At 47.8% G+C, this 19,013-nt stretch overlaps 1 protein-coding gene across 9 annotated transcripts; it reads right to left on the bottom strand.

Moving 5' to 3' along the window:
• Positions 1-34: 34 nt before the first annotated feature.
• TIA1 (TIA1 cytotoxic granule associated RNA binding protein) lies at positions 35-18,883 on the bottom strand. Of its 9 annotated transcripts, XM_074559274.1 has the most exons (13): positions 18,697-18,883; positions 14,568-14,664; positions 13,111-13,204; positions 11,497-11,551; positions 11,346-11,383; positions 10,795-10,882; positions 10,438-10,513; positions 8,757-8,865; positions 6,964-7,059; positions 6,773-6,857; positions 4,295-4,418; positions 2,607-2,746; positions 35-1,137 (listed from the first exon to the last, which is right to left on the bottom strand). In XM_074559274.1, the coding sequence occupies exons 1-13, from the start codon at positions 18,720-18,722 to the stop codon at positions 1,026-1,028; spliced, it is 1,140 nt and encodes a 379-aa protein (XP_074415375.1). In that variant the 5' UTR covers positions 18,723-18,883; the 3' UTR covers positions 35-1,025. The 9 variants fall into 9 exon arrangements, 7 of the variants coding, with proteins under 7 accessions (XP_074415375.1, XP_074415374.1, XP_074415376.1 ...); XM_074559273.1 differs by lacking the exon at positions 11,346-11,383 and having other exon boundaries at positions 10,795-10,924; positions 13,106-13,204; XM_074559275.1 differs by lacking the exon at positions 11,346-11,383 and having other exon boundaries at positions 13,106-13,204.
• Positions 18,884-19,013: the final 130 nt, after the last annotated feature.

The raw sequence follows: 19,013 nt of genomic DNA, 5'->3' as shown, positions 1-19,013 counted from the left end.
TTTCATTTTTCTTTTTTTTTTTCTAAAAAAAAAAGGTTTTTTCGTATTTTTTTCCATTTTTGTGAGTTTTTTTGTGTTTTTTTTTTTAAAGGCTGGGCGAGAGGTAGGATAAAAAAGGGCGTTTTTTTGGCCTCTGATAGATGAGGTTTGGGAGCTCTTCTCACCTTCACTCCCTTGTGAAACACACCTGGGCTATGGAGGGAATTTTACACAATGGATTAAAAACTTTATATTCCAAGAGATAGCTCATATCCACAAAAAAAGAAGGATCAAAAAAAAAAAAAGGAAGATTTGAGGCATAAATCACATCAAAAGGCTCCTTTGTGTCCTACCTTTAAATAAGGAAAACGTACAAAAGTGGCCGAAGGTTGTGCAAAAATTCTTCAATTTGCTCGGAATATTTTACAGAATCAGTACAGGAAAATGTAGAAATCAGTAAAAAATTAAAAAAAAAACCAACCAAGCCCTGGAGGGATCTGTTTTAGCAACAGGAATTTTGCTGTCCCAGGGTGGGAATTTTGGCTCATGTGGGGAGATTTGGGCACTTTTTGAGTCCCTTTTTTTTTTATTTTTTTTTTTTTTCCCCAGCATAAGGCAAAAACCCAACCCTGAAAACCACACTGAGATCCACAAGAAAAGGATGTAAACGAAGATTTCTCTGGTAAAAAAAAGCCTCCTCCAAGAGGCTCCTTTCAAACAGAGCTGTGGGGCTGAAGGCACCTCCACATCCCCACACTTTTGGCTTCTTTTGGGGTGGTTTTTTTTTCCCAGCTCTTTCTGAGGGAAAAAAAATCCCAAAAAAAAAAAAAAAAACCCCAAGAATGACTTTGTGCAATTCCTGCCCCCGATTCTCAGCTGAGGCAGCCGAGTCCCTGCAGTTTGTGTTTGTAAAAAAACACATTAAAAATAAAAATAAAGCCAAAATAAAAAGAGCGAAGGCGGCGGCGGTGAGGGCGATCCAGCATCCGGGGTGGTTCTGGGGTGAAAAGGGAGGGGTTTGGGTCAATCTCAGCGCTGGGGGGGGGTCAGGGGGTCTCGAAGCCCACACGGAATCCGGGCTGGGGGGGCACCACGGCGCCGTTCTGGGCCTGCACGCTGAACCCGGGGGGCATCCAGGGGGGCGACGACTGGCTCTGCCTGGGGAGGGGGAAAAATCATCAGAGACTGGTAAAATATCCTTGAGGGATTGCTAAAATATCCTTGAGGGATTGTTAAATTAAATAAATATACTTCAGGGATTGTTAAAATATCCTTTAGGGATTGTTACATAGAATAAAAATCATTTAGAGATTGTTAAATTCAATAAAAACCCTTTAGGGATTGCTAAAAAGGTGCATGGTGAACCCAGGGGGCATCCAGGGGGGCGATGACTGGCTCTGCCTGGGGAGGGGAAAAAATCATTAGAGACTGGTAAAATATCCTTGAGGGATTGCTAAAATATCCTTTAGGGATTGTTACATAGAATAAAAATCATTTAGGGATTGTTAAACTAAATAAAAACCCTTTAGGGATTGCTAGAAAAGGTGCACGCTGTACCCAGGAGCCAACCATGGGGGCTCTGCCTGGAGAGGGGAAAAAAATCATCAGAGACTGGTAAAATATCCTTTAGGGATTGCTAAAATATCCTTTAGGGATTGCTAAAATATCCTTTAGGGATTGGTAAATTAAATAAATCTACTTTAGGGATTGTTAAACTAAATAAAAATCATTTAGGGATTGCTGAAAAATTCTTTAGGGATTGCTAAATGAAAATCCGTTAGGGATTGCTAAAATATCCTTTAGGGATTGTTACATTAAATAAATATACTTTAGGGATTGTTAAACTAAATAAAAATCCTTTAGGGATTGTTAAAAAGTTGCATGCTGTACCCACGAGCCAACCATGGGGGCTCTGCCTGGAGAGGGGAAATAAAACATGAGAGACTGGTAAAATATCCTTTAGGGATTGCTAAAATATCCTTTAGGGATTGTTAAATTAAAGAAATCTACTTTAGGGATTGTTAAACTAAATAAAAATCATTTAGGGATTGCTGAAAAATCCTTTAGGGATTGCTAAATGAAAATCTGTTAGGGACTGCTAAAATATCCTTCAGGGATTGCTAAAATATCCTTTAGGGATTGGTAAATTAAATAAATATACTTTAGGTATTGCTGAAAAATCCTTTAGGGATTGCTAAAATATCCTTTAGGGATTGCTAAATTAAAGAAATATCCTTTAGGGATTGTTAAATTAAAGAAAAACCCTTTAGGGATTGCTATAAAGGTGCATGGTGAACCCGGGGGGCATCCAGGGGGGCGACGACTGGCTCTGCCTGGGGAGGGGAAAAATCATCAGAGACTGGTAAAATATCCTTTAGGGATTGCTAAAATATCCTTGAGGGATTGCTAAAATATCCTTTAGGGATTGCTAAATTAAATAAATATACTTTAGGGATTGCTAAATTAAATAAATATACTTTAGGGATTGTTAAACTAAACAAAAATCATTTAGGGATGTCCCCACCCTGTTGGGATGTCCCCATCTCTGTTGGGATGTCCCCACCCTTGTTGGGATGTCCCCATCCTTGTTGGGATGTCCCACCCCTGTTGGGATCACTTTGACTCACCCAAAGCCCTGCTGGCTCCAGGCCTGGCCGTACACGCCGTAGGTGGGCACCTGCCATCCGTTGGGCACGTACTGGCCCAGCTGGGCACCGCCGTACCACTGCCCCCACTGCCCGTAGGCCGGCGGGTAGCTCAGCTGGCCCTGCGGCACACGGGCACCGTCAGCCACGGGCACGCGCCGGGCAGCCGGCAGCCAGCCAGGGATCCATGGATCGTCATCAGCCAGCCAGGGATCCATGGATTGTCATCAGCCAGCCAGGGATCCATCCATCATCCAGGGATCCATCCATCCAACATCCATCCATCCATCATCCATCCATGGATTGTCATCAGCCAGCCAGGGATCCATCCATGATCCATCCATCCATCATCCATCCATCCATCCATGGACCGTCATCAGCCAGCCAGGGATCCATCCAACTTCCATCCATCCATCCATCCATCCATCCATCCATCCATCCATCCATCCATCCATCCATCATCCATCCATCCATCCATCCATCCATCCATCCATCCATGGATCCATCATCAGCCATCCATGGATCCATCCATCATCCATCATCCATCCATCCATCCATGGATCCATCCATCCATCCATCATCCATCCACCCATCATCCATCCATCCATCCATGGACCGTCATCAGCCAGCCAGGGATCCATCCAACTTCCATGGATCCATCCATCCATCCATCCATCCATCCATCCATCCATCCATCCATCATCCATCATCCATCATCCATCCATCCATCCATCATCCATCCATCCATCCATCCATCCATCCATCCATCCATCCATCATCCATCCATCCATCATCCATCCATCCATCCATCATCCATCCATCCATCCATCCCTCCCGCCATTCCCACCCAATTAGCAGAAGTTAATTAGCACCCCCCTCCCTCCATTCCCAGCCAATTAGCACCTCCCTCCCTCCATTTCCCAGCCAATCAGCATAGGTTAATTAGCACCTCCCTCCCTCCCTTCCCAGCCAATCGGCAGAGCTTAATTAGCACCCTCCTCCATTCCCAGCCAATCAGCAGTGGTTAATTAGCACCTCCCTCCATTCCCAGCCAATCAGCAGTGGTTAATTAGGACCTCCCTCCCTCCATTCCCAGCCAATCAGCAGAGGTTAATTAGCACCTCCCTCCCTTCCCAGCCAATCAGCAGAGGTTAATTAGCACCTCCCTCCCTTCCCAGCCAATTAGCAGAGGTTAATTAGCACCTCCCTCCCTCCATTCCCAGCCAATTAGCAGGGGTTAATTAGCACCTCCCTCCCATCCCAGCCAATCAGCAGAGGTTAATTAGCACCTCCCTCCATTCCCAGCCAATTAGCAGAGGTTAATTAGCACCTCCCTCCCTCCATTCCCAGCCAATCAGCAGGGGTTAATTAGCACCTCCCTCCAATCCCAGCCAATCAGCAGAGGTTAATTAGCACCTCCTTCCCTCCATTCCCAGCCAATCAGCAGTGGTTAATTAGCGCCTCCCTCCCTTCCCAGCCAATCAGCAGTGGTTAATTAGGACCTCCCTCCCTCCATTCCCAGCCAATCAGCAGTGGTTAATTAGCACCTCCCTCCCTTCCCAGCCAATCAGCAGAGGTTAATTAGCACCTCCCTCCATTCCCAGCCAATCAGCAGAGGTTAATTAGCACGCCCCTCCATTCCCAGCCAATTAGCAGAGGTTAATTAGCACCTGCTGCACAGGGCTGGCCATGTCGGGGCTCTCCTTGCCCCAGTAGCATTTGACCACGTGGCCCTCGATGGTGGTGCCGTTGACGGAGACGATGGCGTGGGCGGCGCTCTCATGGGAACTGAACCTGGGGAGGGGGGATTGATTGATTGGTTGATTGATTGATTGATTGATTGATTGATTGGGGTATTGACTGATTGGGGTATTGACTGGGATACTGATTGGGATATTTATTGGGATACTGATTGGGATATTGAAGGGATATTGACTGGGATACTGATTAGAATATTGACTGGGATACTGATTGAGAATATTGATTGGGGTATTGATTGGGATATTGATTAGGAATATTTACTGGGATATTTATTGGAAGTATTTACTGGGAATATTGGGATATTTATTTGGAATATTTATTGGCAATATTTATTGGAAATATTTACTGGTAATATTTATTGGCAATATTAATCGGGATATTCACTGGGAATATTTACTGGGATATTTATTGGGAATATTTATTGGCAATATTAATTGGGATATTTATTGGGAATATTTACTGGGATATTTATTGGAAATATTTATTGGGGATATTTTCTTGGGATATTTCTTGGGAATATTTACTGACATATTTATTGGGAATATTTACCGGGATATTTATTGGGAATATTTACCGCGAATATTTTCTTGAGATATTTATTTTAAATATTTATTGGGGATATTTATTGGTATATTCACTGGAAATATTTATTGGGAATATTTACTGGGATATTTATTGGAAATATTTATTGAGAATATTTTCTTGGGATATTTCTTGGGAATATTTACTGACATATTTATTGGGATATTTATTGGGAATATTTACTGGGATATTTATTGGCAATATTAATTGGGATATTTATTGGGAATATTTACTGACATATTTATTGGGATATTTATGGGGGATATTTATGGGAAATATTTATTGGGAATATTTACTGCGAATATTTTCTTGAGATATTTATTTTAAATATTTATTGGGGATATTTATTGGTATATTCACTGGAAATATTTATTGGGATATTTATTGGAAATATTTATTGGAAATATTTACTGGGATATTTACTGGGAAAATTTATTGGGATATTTATTGGGAATATTTACTGACATATTTATTAGGATATTTATTGGGAATATTTACTGGGATATTTATTGGAAATATTTATTGGGAATATTTTTTTGGGATATTTATTGGGAATATTTACTGACATAGTTATTGGGATATTTATGGGGGATATTTATGGGAAATATTTATTGGGAATATTTACTGCGAATATTTTCTTGAGATATTTATTTTAAATATTTATTGGGAATATTTATTGGTATATTCACTGGAAATATTTATTGGGATATTTATTAGAAATATTTATTGGAAATATTTACTGGGATATTTATTGGAAATATTTATTGGGAATATTTTCTTGGGATATTTCTTGGGAATATTTACTGACATATTTATTGGGATATTTATTGGGAATATTTACTGGGATATTTATTGGCAATATTAATTGGGATATTTATTGGGAATATTTACTGACATATTTATTGGGATATTTATGGGGGATATTTATGGGAAATATTTATTGGGAATATTTACCGTGAATATTTTCTTGAGATATTTATTTTAAATATTTATTGGGAATATTTATTGGTATATTCACTGGAAATATTTATTGGGATATTTATTAGAAATATTTATTGGAAATATTTACTGGGAAAATTTATTGGGATATTTATTGGGAATATTTACTGGTGATATTTATTAGGATATTTATTGGGAATATTTACTGAGATATTTATTGGGAATATTTACTGGGATATTTATTGGAAATATTTATTGGGAATATTTTCTTGGGATATTTATTGGGAATATTTACTGACATATTTATTGGGATATTTATGGGGGATATTTATTAGGACATTTATGGGAAATATTTATTGGGAATATTTACCGCGAATATTTTCTTGAGATATTTATTTTAAATATTTATTGGGAATATTTATTGGTATATTCACTGGAAATATTTATTGGGAATATTTACTGGGATATTTATTGGAAATATTTATTGGGAATATTTTCTTGGGATATTTATTGGGAATATTTACTGACATATTTGTTGGGATATTTATTGGGAATATTTATTGGTATAGTCACTGGAAATATTTATTGGGAATATTTACTGAGATATTTATTGGGAATATTTACTGGGATATTTATTGGAAATATTTATTGGGAATATTTTCTTGGGATATTTATTGGGAATATTTATTGGTATACTCACTGGAATATTTATTGGGATATTTATTAGAAATATTTATTGGAAATATTTACTGGGAAAATTTACTGGGATATTTATTGGGAATATTTACTGGTGATATTTATTGGGAATATCTATAGGGATATTAATTAGGAATATTTACTGAGATAACGCCCCCATTTTCCCCCACCTGACGAAGGAGTAGCCTTTGTCGGGGAACACGCGGATCTCCATGATCTGCCCGAAGGGGGAGAAGGTCTGGCGCATCAGCTGCTCTGGAGCAGGAAGGACGGACGGACGGACGGACAGACAGACAGACAGCAGGTGAGGCAGAGCCGGCAGGGTGGGCGGGGCCGGCGCGGTGGGCGGGGCCACACGTACCTGAGAGGCCCGAGGTGACGCCCCCGCAGTACACGGTGCAGTTGCTGGGGCTGGACTGAGTGACCACCTCGTCATAGGACAATTGCTTGGTGCTTGCTGCAAGAGATGGGGTTGGGGTCTTCAGAGAGACTGGGGTTGGGGTTTGCAAAGGGCTGCAAGAGATGGGGTTGGGGTTTGCAAAGAGATTGGGGTTGGGGTTTGCAAAGGGCTGGGATGAGATTGGGTTTGGGGTTTGCAAAGAGATTGGGTTTGGGGTTTGCAAAGAGATTGGGTTTGGGGTTTTCAAAGGGCTGAGAGAGATGGGTTTGGGGTTTGCAAAGTGCTGCAGAGACTGGGTTTGGGGTTTTCAAAGAGATTGGGTTTGGGGTTTTCAGAGAGCTGCAGAGATTGGGGTTGGGTCTTCAGAGAGATTGGGGTTGGGGTTTGCAAAGGGCTGGGATGAGATTGGGTTTGGCGTTTGCAAAGGGGTGCAGAGATTGGGTTTGGGGTCTTCAAAGAGATTGGGTTTGGGGTTTGCAAAGAGATTGGGTTTTGGGTTTGCAAAGGGCTGAGAGAGATGGGTTTGGGGTCTTCAAAGAGATTGGGTTTGGGGTTTGCAAAGGGCTGCAGAGATTGGGTTTGGGGTTTGCAAAGAGATTGGGTTTGGGGTTTTCAGAGGGCTGCAGAGATTGGGTTTGGGGTTTGCAAAGGGCTGAGAGAGATGGCTTTGGGGTTTGCAAAGGGCTGCAGGAGATTGGGTTTGGGGTTTTCAGAGGGCTGCAGAGATGGGTTTGGGTTTTGCAAAGGGGTGCAGAGATTGGGTTTGGGGTCTTCAAAGAGATTGGGTTTGGGGTTTGCGAAGAGATTGGGTTTGGGGTTTGCAAAGGGCTGAGAGAGATGGGTTTAGGGTTTGCAAAGAGACTGGGTTTGGGTTTGCAAAGGGCTGAGAGAGATGGGTTTGGGGTCTTCAAACAGATTGGGTTTGGGGTTTGCAAAGGGCTGAGAGAGATGGGTTTAGGGTTTGCAAAGAGATTGGGTTTGGGGTTTGCAAAGGGCTGCAGAGATTGGGTTTGGGGTTTGCAAAGAGATTGGGGTTGGGGTTTGCAAAGGGCTGGGATGAGATTGGGTTTGGCATTTGCAAAGGGGTGCAGAGATTGGGTTTGGGGTCTTCAGAGAGATTGGGGTTGGGGTTTGCAAAGAGATTGGGTTTAGGGTTTGCAAAGAGATTGGGTTTGGGTTTGCAAAGGGCTGAGAGAGATGGGTTTGGGGTCTTCAAACAGATTGGGTTTGGGGTTTGCAAAGGGCTGCAAGAGATGGGTTTGGGGTTTGCAAAGAGACTGGGTTGGGGTTTGCAAAGGGCTGCAGGAGATCGGGTTTGGGGTCTTCAAAGAGATTGGGTTTGGGGTTTGCAAAGAGATTGGGTTTGGGGTTTGCAAAGGGCTGGGTCAGGAACCAGGGGGCAATTCCAGTCCTGACTGAACAGGATTGTTGGGAATGACCTGCAAATCTCTACAGGGACAGCTCAGAGTCATTCCAGGGCCTGAAGGGGCTCCAGGAGAGCTTGGGGACAAGGGGTGGAGGGACAGGACACAGGGAATGGTTCAAACTAGGAAAAGGGAGATTTAAATGGGATTTTGGGGTGGAATTCCCAGAGCAGCTCCATCCCTGTTGGTGTCCAAGGCCAGGCTGGGCAGGGCTTGGAGCACCCTGGCATTGGAGAAGGTGTCCCTGGATGGGCCCTGAGGTCCCTCCCACCCCAAAACCTCTGGGATCCCCCATGCCAGGAGCTGGCAGGGCACAGGGTGGGCACCCACCCTCATAGGTGCTCTTGGGAGCTGGAGGTTTCCTGGTGGCCCAGTTGGTCCTGATCTGCCGGCCCCCGAGCCACTGGCCCCCCATCTGCTGGATGGCGTTCTCGGCGTCCTGCGGGGGACAGAGGGACACAAACACCCCACTGACCCCACTGCTGGCACCCCTGCTGTGGGACAGGGCCAGGGGGGGACCACAGTGTCACCTGAGTGTCCCCAACCCCTTCCCATGGGACAGGGCCATGGGGTGACCCCAGTGTCCCCCTGAGTGTCCCCAACCCCTTCCCATGGGACAGGGCCATGGGGTGACCCCAGTGTCACCTGAGTGACCCTGCAGTGTCCCCAACCCCTGCGGTGGGACAGGGCCATGGGGGGACCCCAGTGTCCCCCTGAGTGTCCCCAACCCCATCCCATGGGACAGGGCCATGGGGGGACCCCAGTGTCCCCCTGAGTGTCCCCAACCCTCCTGTGGGACAGGGCCATGGGAGGACTCCAGTGTCCCCCTGAGTGTCCCCAACCCCATCCCATGGGACAGGGCCATGGGGGGACCCCAGTGTCACCCTGAGTTTTGACCCATTTTTGAGGAAGGAACCAAAGATCTCTCATTTTAGTAAAGAGGGAAATAAAGGATTTTACCCATTTATTAAACAGGGAAATAAATTATTTTACCAATTTATCAAAGAGGGAAATGAAGGGTTTTTATCCATTTTTGAGGAAGGAACCAAAGATCTCTCATCCATTTATTGAATAAGGAAATAAATGTATTTTACCTATTCATTTTACCTATTCATTTACCCATTTATCAAAGAGGGAAATAAATGATTTTACCCATTTATTAAGAGGGAAATAAAGTATTTTATCCATTTATTAAAGAGGGAAATAAAGGATTTTACTCTTTTATTAAGAGGGAACTGAAGGGTTTTGACCAATTTTTGAGGAAGGAACCAAAGATCTCTCATCCATTTATTGAATAAGGAAATAAAAGGATTTTACCTATTCATTAAAGAGGGAAATAACGGATTTTACCCATTTATTAAATAGGGAAATAAATTATTTTACCAATTTATCAAAGAGGGAAATGAAGGGTTTTTATCCATTTTTGAGGAAGGAACCAAAGATCTCTCATTTTAGTAAAGAGGGAAATAAAGGATTTTACCCATTTATCAAAGTGGGAAATAAATTATTTTACCCAATTATTAAAGAGGGAAATAAAGGGATTTTACCCTTTTATTGAAGAGGGGAATAAGGGATTTTACCCATTTTGGAGGAAGGAATCAAAGATCTCTCTCTCATTTATTAAAGAGGGAAATGAAGGGGTTTTATCCATTTCTTAAGAGGGAAATGAAGGGTTTTACCCATTTTGGAGGAAGGACCCAAAGATCTCTCACCCATTTGTTGAACAGGGAAATGAAGGGATTCTACCCATTTTTTAGGAAGGAAACAAAGATCTCTCACCCATTTGTTGAACAGGGAAATGAAGGGATTTTACCCATTTACTGAAGAGGGAAATGAAGGGTTTTACCCATTTTTCAGGAAGGAAACAAAGATCTCTCACCCATTTGTTGAACAGGGAAATGAAGGGTTTTACCCATTTACTGAAGAGGGAAATGAAGGGTTTTACCCATTTACTGAAGAGGGAAATGAAGGGTTTTACCCATTTTTCAGGAAGGAAACAAAGATCTCTCACCCATTTGTTGAAGAAGGAGACGAAGCCGTAGCCCTTGGACTTGCCCGTGGCCATGTCCTTGACCACCCGTGCATCCCTAAAGCACAAAGGGAACCTTTAAAATCTGATTTATTTGCCATTCTATTCCACCTGCTCATTGCAAATGTTCCACAGAAATGAACAGAAAATAAATTATTAAATTGAATTATTATTAAATTCAATGAATTCTTTCATTCTCAGGTCAATTTGTTAGCCCATTTTTTGGGCAGATGTAAATTTTGATGGGAGAACAAACCAGCTGTGTGAGCAGAGCTGTCCCTGCAGTGCCACAGTGTCACTGAATCCACACAAAGCTGTCCCCACCCTGAAAACACTCACGAGATTCTTCCAAAGGGAGCAAAAGCTGCTTTGATGTCCTCAGTGGTGATCTCAGGGCTCAGGTCCCCCACAAAGACGTGGAAATGGTCTTTGGGGGAAACAGAAAGGAGGTTCAGTGGTTGAAGATGCCCTCAGAGCAGAGCAGAGGAAAAAAAAACCTCTTCTTAAAAATACCCTTTATTAAAACTCAGCTGTTATTCAAAATTCATTATTAAAAATCAGGCGCTGATGGGGTTTAGCCACACCAGCCTGAAATTCCAAGGATTTTCCCACAGAAATGGCTGGGGGTGATAGAACCTTCTAGATGCTCCTTGAGGGAGATGCTCAATGTGCCTCAAAACTCCAGAATGAGACATTTTGGGTTTTAATTCCCAACTGCCCCACAGGTTTGCACCAAATCCCTTCCTGACGCTACAGGGAAATGGAAGAGAATTTAATAGAATTTTTCCCTAAAAATTCAATGGAAAACAAACCAAAAAAAAAAAACCCCAAACTCAGCTTCAGGAACACCCTGGAGATCCACAATTTGATGTTCAAGAAATTACAATTACCTTGTGAACGCTGTGTGATGGCAAAGATCAGATTTGCCCTGAAGTTTAATTAACACAAACACAATCAACAATTAGGATTCCAATGCAAACCATCCCCACAGAGTTCTGTGTGCTGCGTTTCTGTCTCACACCCTGCTCAGGTGACACTTACTGCTGGTGTCTTTCTTCTGGCTGCTGGGGGTGGTGGCCCAGTTCACTTTGACCTCCTGCAAATGGCAAGCACACATCAGGTTTGGCAAATCCCAAAAAGCTCAGACACCTCCAGAGCTCAAATCTGACCCTACAGGGCAAGGCTGGGGAGCAAAGTTGATTTTAAGGTATTTTTTCTGGGGAGGGGGTTTGTTCTTAAATTAACAAGGCTAGATTAATTGGTTTGGGGGGGTTCAGCTGGAGAAAGGAAAGCTCCAGGGAGAGCTTCCAGAATATTCCAGGGCCTGAAGGGATCCAGGAGAGCTGGAGAGGGGCTGGGGACAGGGGATGGAGGGACAGGACACAGGGAATGGCTTCAAATGTCCCAAGGTGATTGTGAACAGGATGGGGACAGTGATCAGTGTGCCCAGGGACAGGGCAGGGACTGAAACATGGCAAGTTCCACCTGAATATGATGAAAAAAGAAGGAAAATATGAGGGAAAAGATGAAGGAAAGTTTTCCTTGGAGGGCTGGAACAGGTTGTGGGAGCTCCTTGTCAGCACACATCAAAACCCTGCTGGGCTCTGCCCTTGCACTGCTCTGAATGAGCTTTGGCAGGAAATCATCTCCAGAGGGGCCTCCCAACCCAACCACACTGGAATTGTGTGATTGTGCTCCCAGCTGCACATCCTCAGCTCCACCTTCCTCCCAATGCTCTGAACTTCTCCTCACAACACCCTGAACTCCTTCTCCCAAAATTCTGAACTCCTTCTCCCAAAATCCTGAACTTCCCCTCCCAACAACCCTGAACTCCTTCTCCCAATGCTCTGAACTCCTCCAACATCCTGAACTCCTTCTCCCAACACCCTGAACTCCTTCTCCCAAAATTCTGAACTTCTCCTCACAACACCCTGAATTCGTCCTCCCAACACCCTGAACTCCTTCTCCCAATGCTCTGAACTCTTCCAACACCCTGAATTCGTCCTCCCCATGCTCTGAACTTCTCCTCCCAACACCCTGAACTCCTCCTCCCAAAATCCTGAACTTCTTCCAAAATCCTGAACTTCTCCTCTCAACACCCTGAACTCCTTCTCCCAAAATCCTGAACTTCTCCTCCCAACACCCTGAACTCCTGTTCTGAGCCCTGTCCCACTGAGATCTCCACCCCAAAGGCAGAGTCCCACATCTGCAGCACGGCTCCTCCTCTCCCAGCAGGATCTGCCCCTGGCACAGCCTCTCCCAGCAGGATCTGCCCCTGGGTGCCCGCAGCCCCTGGCACAGCCTCTCCCAGCAGGATCAGCCCCTGGCACAGCCTCCCCCAGCAGGATCTGCCCCTGGCACAGCCTCTCCCAGCAGGATCTGCCCCTGGGTGCCCGCAGCCCCTGGCACAGCCTCTCCCAGCACAATCAGCCCCTGGCACAGCCTCCCCCAGCAGGATCTGCCCCTGGCACAGCCTCTCCCAGCAGGATTGCCCCTGGCACAGCCTCCCCCAGCAGGATCTGCCCCTGGCACAGCCTCTCCCAGCACAATCAGCCCCTGGCACAGCCTCCCCCAGCAGGATTGCCCCTGGCACAGCCTCTCCCAGCAGGATTGCCCCTGGCACACACTCACCAGGAGCAGGGCAGCTTACCTTACCCATTATCTTCCTGCCGTTCATGGCAGCCAGCGCTGCGGCCGCGTGCCGGTGCTCGTAGAACTCCACGAAGCAGTAGGGATCATTGCCAGCTGTCTGAGACAGGACACGGGCTGGCACTGGGCACCTGGGCTGGCACTGGGGAGCTGGGATTGGGGTCACTGAGCTGGGATTGGGGAGCTGGGCTGGGATTGGGGAGCTGAGCTGGGACTGGGGAGCTGGGCTGGCATTGGGGTCACTGAGCTGGGATTGGGGGCACTGAGCTGGGATTGGGGAGCTGAGCTGGGACTGGGGACCTGAGCTGGCATTGGGGAGCTGAGCTGGGATTGGGGAGCTGAGCTGGGATTGGGGAGCTGAGCTGGGATTGGGGACTCTGGGCTGGGATTGGGGAGCTGAGCTGGGACTGGGGACTCTGGGCTGGGATTGGGGAGCTGAGCTGGACTGGGGAGCTGAGCTGGGATTGGGGGCACTGAGCTGGGATTGGGGACCTAGGCTGGGATTGGGGAGCTGAGCTGGGATTGGGGAGCTGGGCTGGGATTGGGGACACTGAGCTGGGATTGGGGACACTGAGCTGGGATTGGGGACACTGAGCTGGGATTGGGGACACTGAGCTGGGATTGGGGTGCTGGGCTGGGATTGGGGAGCTGGGCTGGCACTGGGGACTCTGAGCTGGCATTGGGGAGCTGAGCTGGGATTGGGGACTCTGAGCTGGGATTGGGGACACTGAGCTGGGATTGGGGAGCTGGGCTGGCATTGGGGAGCTGAGCTGGGATTGGGGACTCTGAGCTGGGATTGGGGACACTGAGCTGGGATTGGGGAGCTGAGCTGGGATTGGGGAGCTGAGCTGGGATTGGGGACACTGAGAGGGGACTGGGGACATTAACCTGAGATTAGGGACACTGAGCCAGGACTGGAGAGACAAACCAGGCATCAGGGACTCAAAACCGGGATTAGGGACTCAAACCCAGGATTCGGACATAAACCCAGGATTAGGGACTCAAACCCAGGATTAGGGACTCAAAACCAGGATTCGGACATAAACCCAGGATTAGGGACTCAAACCTAGGATTAGGGACTCAAACTCAGGATTAGGGACACAAAGCCAGGCTCTGGTTGCTCTGCTCAGCCTCTGACTGCTGACACCTCAACAGCCCCACCTGGACAGGTTTTCTGACCCTACAGGGACTAACAACGCTCTCAGAGCTTTCAATTCTACTTTAGAAAGGGAAAATTATGGCAAAGACCTTTTCAAACCTCATTTGCAATCCCCTCCTGATTTAATGAGGGGATTCACTGTCCCTCTCCATGCCCACCCATCCCTACATTCCCCACCAGGCATGCACAGAAACGATGCCAAACCATGCCCAGGTTTATTCCAGGTGCTGTTCCCTGAGCACAGGCACAGCCTGGAGGCAGCACCCTGAGGGGAGCAGGGGGATCAGAGGATTGGGGCTCTTACATCCATGATCATCTTGCAGTTCTTGCAGGGCCCGATCTGGCTGAAGAGCTGCAGGATCAGAGCCTCGGTCACGTCCCTGGAGAGGTTCCCCACGTACCTGAGGGACAAACACAGGCAGGGACAGGGATGGAGACATGCTGGAGCATGGAGAGGGGCTTGGGAGCAGGGATGGAGTGATGGGAAAAGGGGGAACGGCCTCCCACTGCTGAGGGCTGGGGGAGGTGGGACACTGGGATGGAACTCCCAGAGGAGAATCCCTGGGGATGCCCAAGGCCAGGCTGGACAGGGCTTGGAGCAGCCTGGGACAGTGGGAGGTGACCCTGCCATGGCAGGGGTGGCACTGGATGGGTTCATGTCCCTTCCCACCCAAACCAATCCAGGATTCCATGGCTCCATGAAGTTGACCTTCCAAACTGATTTCCCAGGTCAGAGTCCAGTTCCCATATCCCTACTCCAGTTCCCATAACCCTACACTGATTCATTTCCCAGTATAGGAATTCCAGTTCCCATATCCCTACACTGATTCATTTCCCAGTACAGAAATTCCAGTTCCCATATCCCTACACTGATTCATTTCCCAGTACAGAAATTCCAGTTCCCATATCCCTACACTGAATTCCCAGTATAGAATTCCAATTACTACTACAGAATTGGAAACTACTGGAATTGAGGAATTGGAAATCCAAACTACTACTATAGAATTCCCATATTACTACTACAATTTCCCAGCACAGAATTCCAGCTCTCACACCCATTGATCTCCCAGTACAGGAACTCCAGTTCCCATATCCCTACACTGAATTCCTAGTATAGAATTCCAGTTCCCATATTACTACTACAATTTCCCAGTACAGAATTCCAGCTCTCATACCTTTACACCTATTGATCTCCCAGTACAGGAACTCCAGTTCCCATATTCCTATTATGATTTCCCAGTACAGAAATTCCAGTTCCCATACCCCTATACTGAATTCCCAGTACAGAAATTCCAGTTCCCATATCCCTACACTGATTCATTTCCCAGTACAGAAACTCCAGTTCCCATATCCCTACACTGAATTCCCAGTATAGAATTCCAGTTCCCATATCCCTACACTGAATTCCCAGTATAGAAACTCCAGTTCCCATATCCCTACACTGAATTCCCAGGATAGAATTCCAGTTCCCATATCCCTACACTGAATTCCCAGTATAGAAACTCCAGTTCCCATATCCCTACACTGAATTCCCAGGATAGAATTCCAGTTCCCATATCCCTACACTGAATTCCCAGTATAGAATTCCAATTCCCATATTACTACTACAATTTCCCAGTACAGAATTCCAGCTCTCACACCCTTACACCTATTGATCTCCCAGTACAGGAACTCCAGTTCCCATATTCCTATTATGATTTCCCAGTACAGAAGTTCCAGCTCCCCTATCCCTGCCCCAGCAGCTCAGGCTGCTGTTTTTCCACATTTCCCACAACATTTGGATGGTTCCTCCCAAAGCCCTGAGGTTTTGGAAGGCCCAGATGTGCCTGGAACGTGCTGGAGTGCAGGGCTCAGCCTCTGCAGCACAACCACAGCCCACACCTCCACTCCCACCCACCAAGGCCCAGGGGTGGCTGTTTTGTTGTTTTGTTGGCGTTGTTGAGCCCAAATCATGGGATTTTTATAAAAAGCTCAGTGAGAAACCTCAGCCCTCGAGGTGCAGCCACAGCTCCTGCACAGAAATGTCCTGTGGGAAAAACCTCAGCCTGGGAATCGTGGCCAAATGCCAGCCCTGGAACCACCCTGGTGCACCTGCAGTGCCCCCAGAGGGGCAGAAAACAGCCAGCAGCACATCCAGGATCTGTTTGTGCTCCAAGCTTTGCTCATGGGGGAAGGAGACACAGCTCTGTCAGGAATGGCTCATCCAGGAGCTCTGTGCTAATTATTAAAGCAACTTTTAGGCAGGAGGCAGGATTGGGTTTTAAAAACCCTTTACAGGCTTTGTCTGCTCTGAGTGAGTGATTCCTGCATCTCTGAATGGTGAAACAAGGAGGGATCAGAGCACTTCATTAAGGCAATTAAATTAATTAAATTAAATTCTCTCCCCAGCGGAGAGGGGGCACAGAGAGGCTGAACACCCAACCTGAGCTGCACCTTCTGCTCCTTCCCAACCCGACCTGTGGCACCAGCAGGTGACAATTCCCTGTATGACCCCAGAGAGCCACGGGGAGGGAGTGACAGAAATCCCAGCCTGGATTTGCTGGGCTCTGAGCTGTTTCAAGGCAGCACTCAGTGATCCTGCAGCTCTTTTGTGATGTTCTGTGTGTGCCAGCAGCTGCACGTGCTCCAGGACAGGGACCTGCATTCCTTGGCACACATGGGGGAAAACACCTTCCCAAACAAACACACCAGCACTGTGTGTGCAGAGGCAGGAATAGCTCCCAAAATGTGGGAGAACAGCGGGATTGGAAAGCAGGGAGTGCTCAGTGCTCGGGACAGCTGGGGGTATGGAAGTCGGAGGGAGAGACCCACCTTTCTTGCTCAGCATCTGACTCCGGTTTATTCATCAATCAGTCACTTTGTATAACCGTGTTAATTAAGTTCATGCATATTGCAAAATCTGAGCTCACAATAGGTCAGAGATAACATAGCAACTCCTCCTTATGTTTCCAATACCAAGATTTGGGTTCTCAAAATTATTTTTGCTTTCCCAAAACAGCCAAAGATAGAACATCCACTTGTTATGAGAAAGCTGCCTCAGAACTCTGATATGCAAGGTTCTCAAGGCCTTCATGTTTGTCACTTTTACTTGTAATTAAAAACAACCTGAGAACCTCTGCTGTTTACAGAAACAGGCTGTGAGAACCTGTCCCCCACAGCTGCCTTCCAAGCCATTTCTGAAAAAATCTCCAACATGGGGTGAGGCATGTCAGGGTCCTGCTGTCCTGTGGGCACTCCAGGCAGCCCCAGGGCACAACAATCCCTCAGCTTGCAATGATTCCCTCCCTGCCACACTGCAGAACAAGGCTTCTGGGGGTGGGATGGCAACAGTGGGGCCTGATTCCCCTGATCCAAACAAGGGAAAGCTACTCCAGTAACACCTGCCTGGGAGAAGGAGGGGAACAGCCCAGGTGTGCACAGCAGTCAGGTGCTGCAGCACCTTTTGCTAAAATCCAACCTAAACCTCCCCTGGCGTGGCTTCTTAATTCCTAATTCACTCAGTGGGAAGCAACAGGTTCAGAGAGTGCTTTGAACACTGGGACAAGCCCTGGATTCACGGGCAGTGCCTGGTCATTCCTATGGAGCTGCTGAGCAGGCCAGGGGGTTCCAGCTGTGTGCCAAGGCCAAAATCCAGCCAGGCACTCACAAAACCCTTCATGGATCATACAGAGTGACAGGATCCTCACCACGAATGGTTTGGGGCGGAAGGGACTTGGATCATCCCAGTTTAATGCTCTGCCAGGGGCTGGGATAGACAAGGGAGGGACACACACACACCTTAGAGCCCCTTCCCTCCAGATGTGTGCAGATGTAGCAGGGAGGGGGGGACACCTTCCACACTGCCTTCCCTCCAGATGTGACCTGGCATGGACTGCGGAGAGTGGCACACACATTCCAGACCCCCTTTCTATCCAACAGAAGGGGGACACATCTTCCCGGCCACTTTTCCCACCGGGTGTGACCTGGCATGGACTGCAGAGAGCGGCACACACTTTCCATACCCCCTTTCTATCCAACAGAAGGGGGACACATGTTCCCGGCCACTTTTCCCACCGGGTGTGACCTGGCATGGACTGGCAAGGGGCACACAGCTTGCAGACCCCTTTTCTCTCCAGATGTGAGTTGGGACGTACAGGGGAAGGGACACACAGCTTCCACACAGCCCTGTCCCTCCAGGTGCGAGCTGGAGGCCCAGGGGAACGCCCGGAGCGGAGGGCAGGCCGGCGGTGCCCAGCACTGGCACCGGGGAAAGGGCAGCAATACCGCGGGAGCCGGGCTCCGTCGCCGCCGGAGGGGGCCGGCTGCCCCTCAGCACTGCGGGCGGCCGAGGCTCCGCGGCGGAGCCCTGAGGGGCCCCGTCCGTGAGGCGACCCCGGGCCGCCCCTCCCCGCGGAGCCGGGAACAATAGGCGGTCTCGCCCCCTCCCCACTCACAGGGTCTTGGGCATTTCATCCTCCATGGCGCCGCCGCCGCCCGCCCCGGCTCTTCCCGCCCGCCGGGGCGGCCCCGTGAGCCCTGGGCAGCCCGGGCAGCCCGAGCGGCGCCGGCCCTGCCGGCGGACGGTCCCGCGGCGGCTCCTCGCAAGATGGCGGCGGGCGGGCGGGCGGGCTGAAGGGCCGGGGGGGGGCCGGGGGCGGGAACGCGCGTGCGCGGGGAGAGCGCGGGAACGGCGCGGGGACGCGCGGTCGCTCCGCGCATGCGCGGCCGTGAGGGAAAGGCGAGAAAAGTGGTGAAAAGTGATTTAAAATAA

This window comes from Zonotrichia albicollis, chromosome 26, assembly GCF_047830755.1.
Source record: "Zonotrichia albicollis isolate bZonAlb1 chromosome 26, bZonAlb1.hap1, whole genome shotgun sequence".
Classification (NCBI taxonomy): Eukaryota; Metazoa; Chordata; class Aves; order Passeriformes; family Passerellidae; genus Zonotrichia; species Zonotrichia albicollis.
Note: the sequence above shows the minus strand (reverse complement) of the source record. Positions and strands in the feature narration are given on the sequence as shown.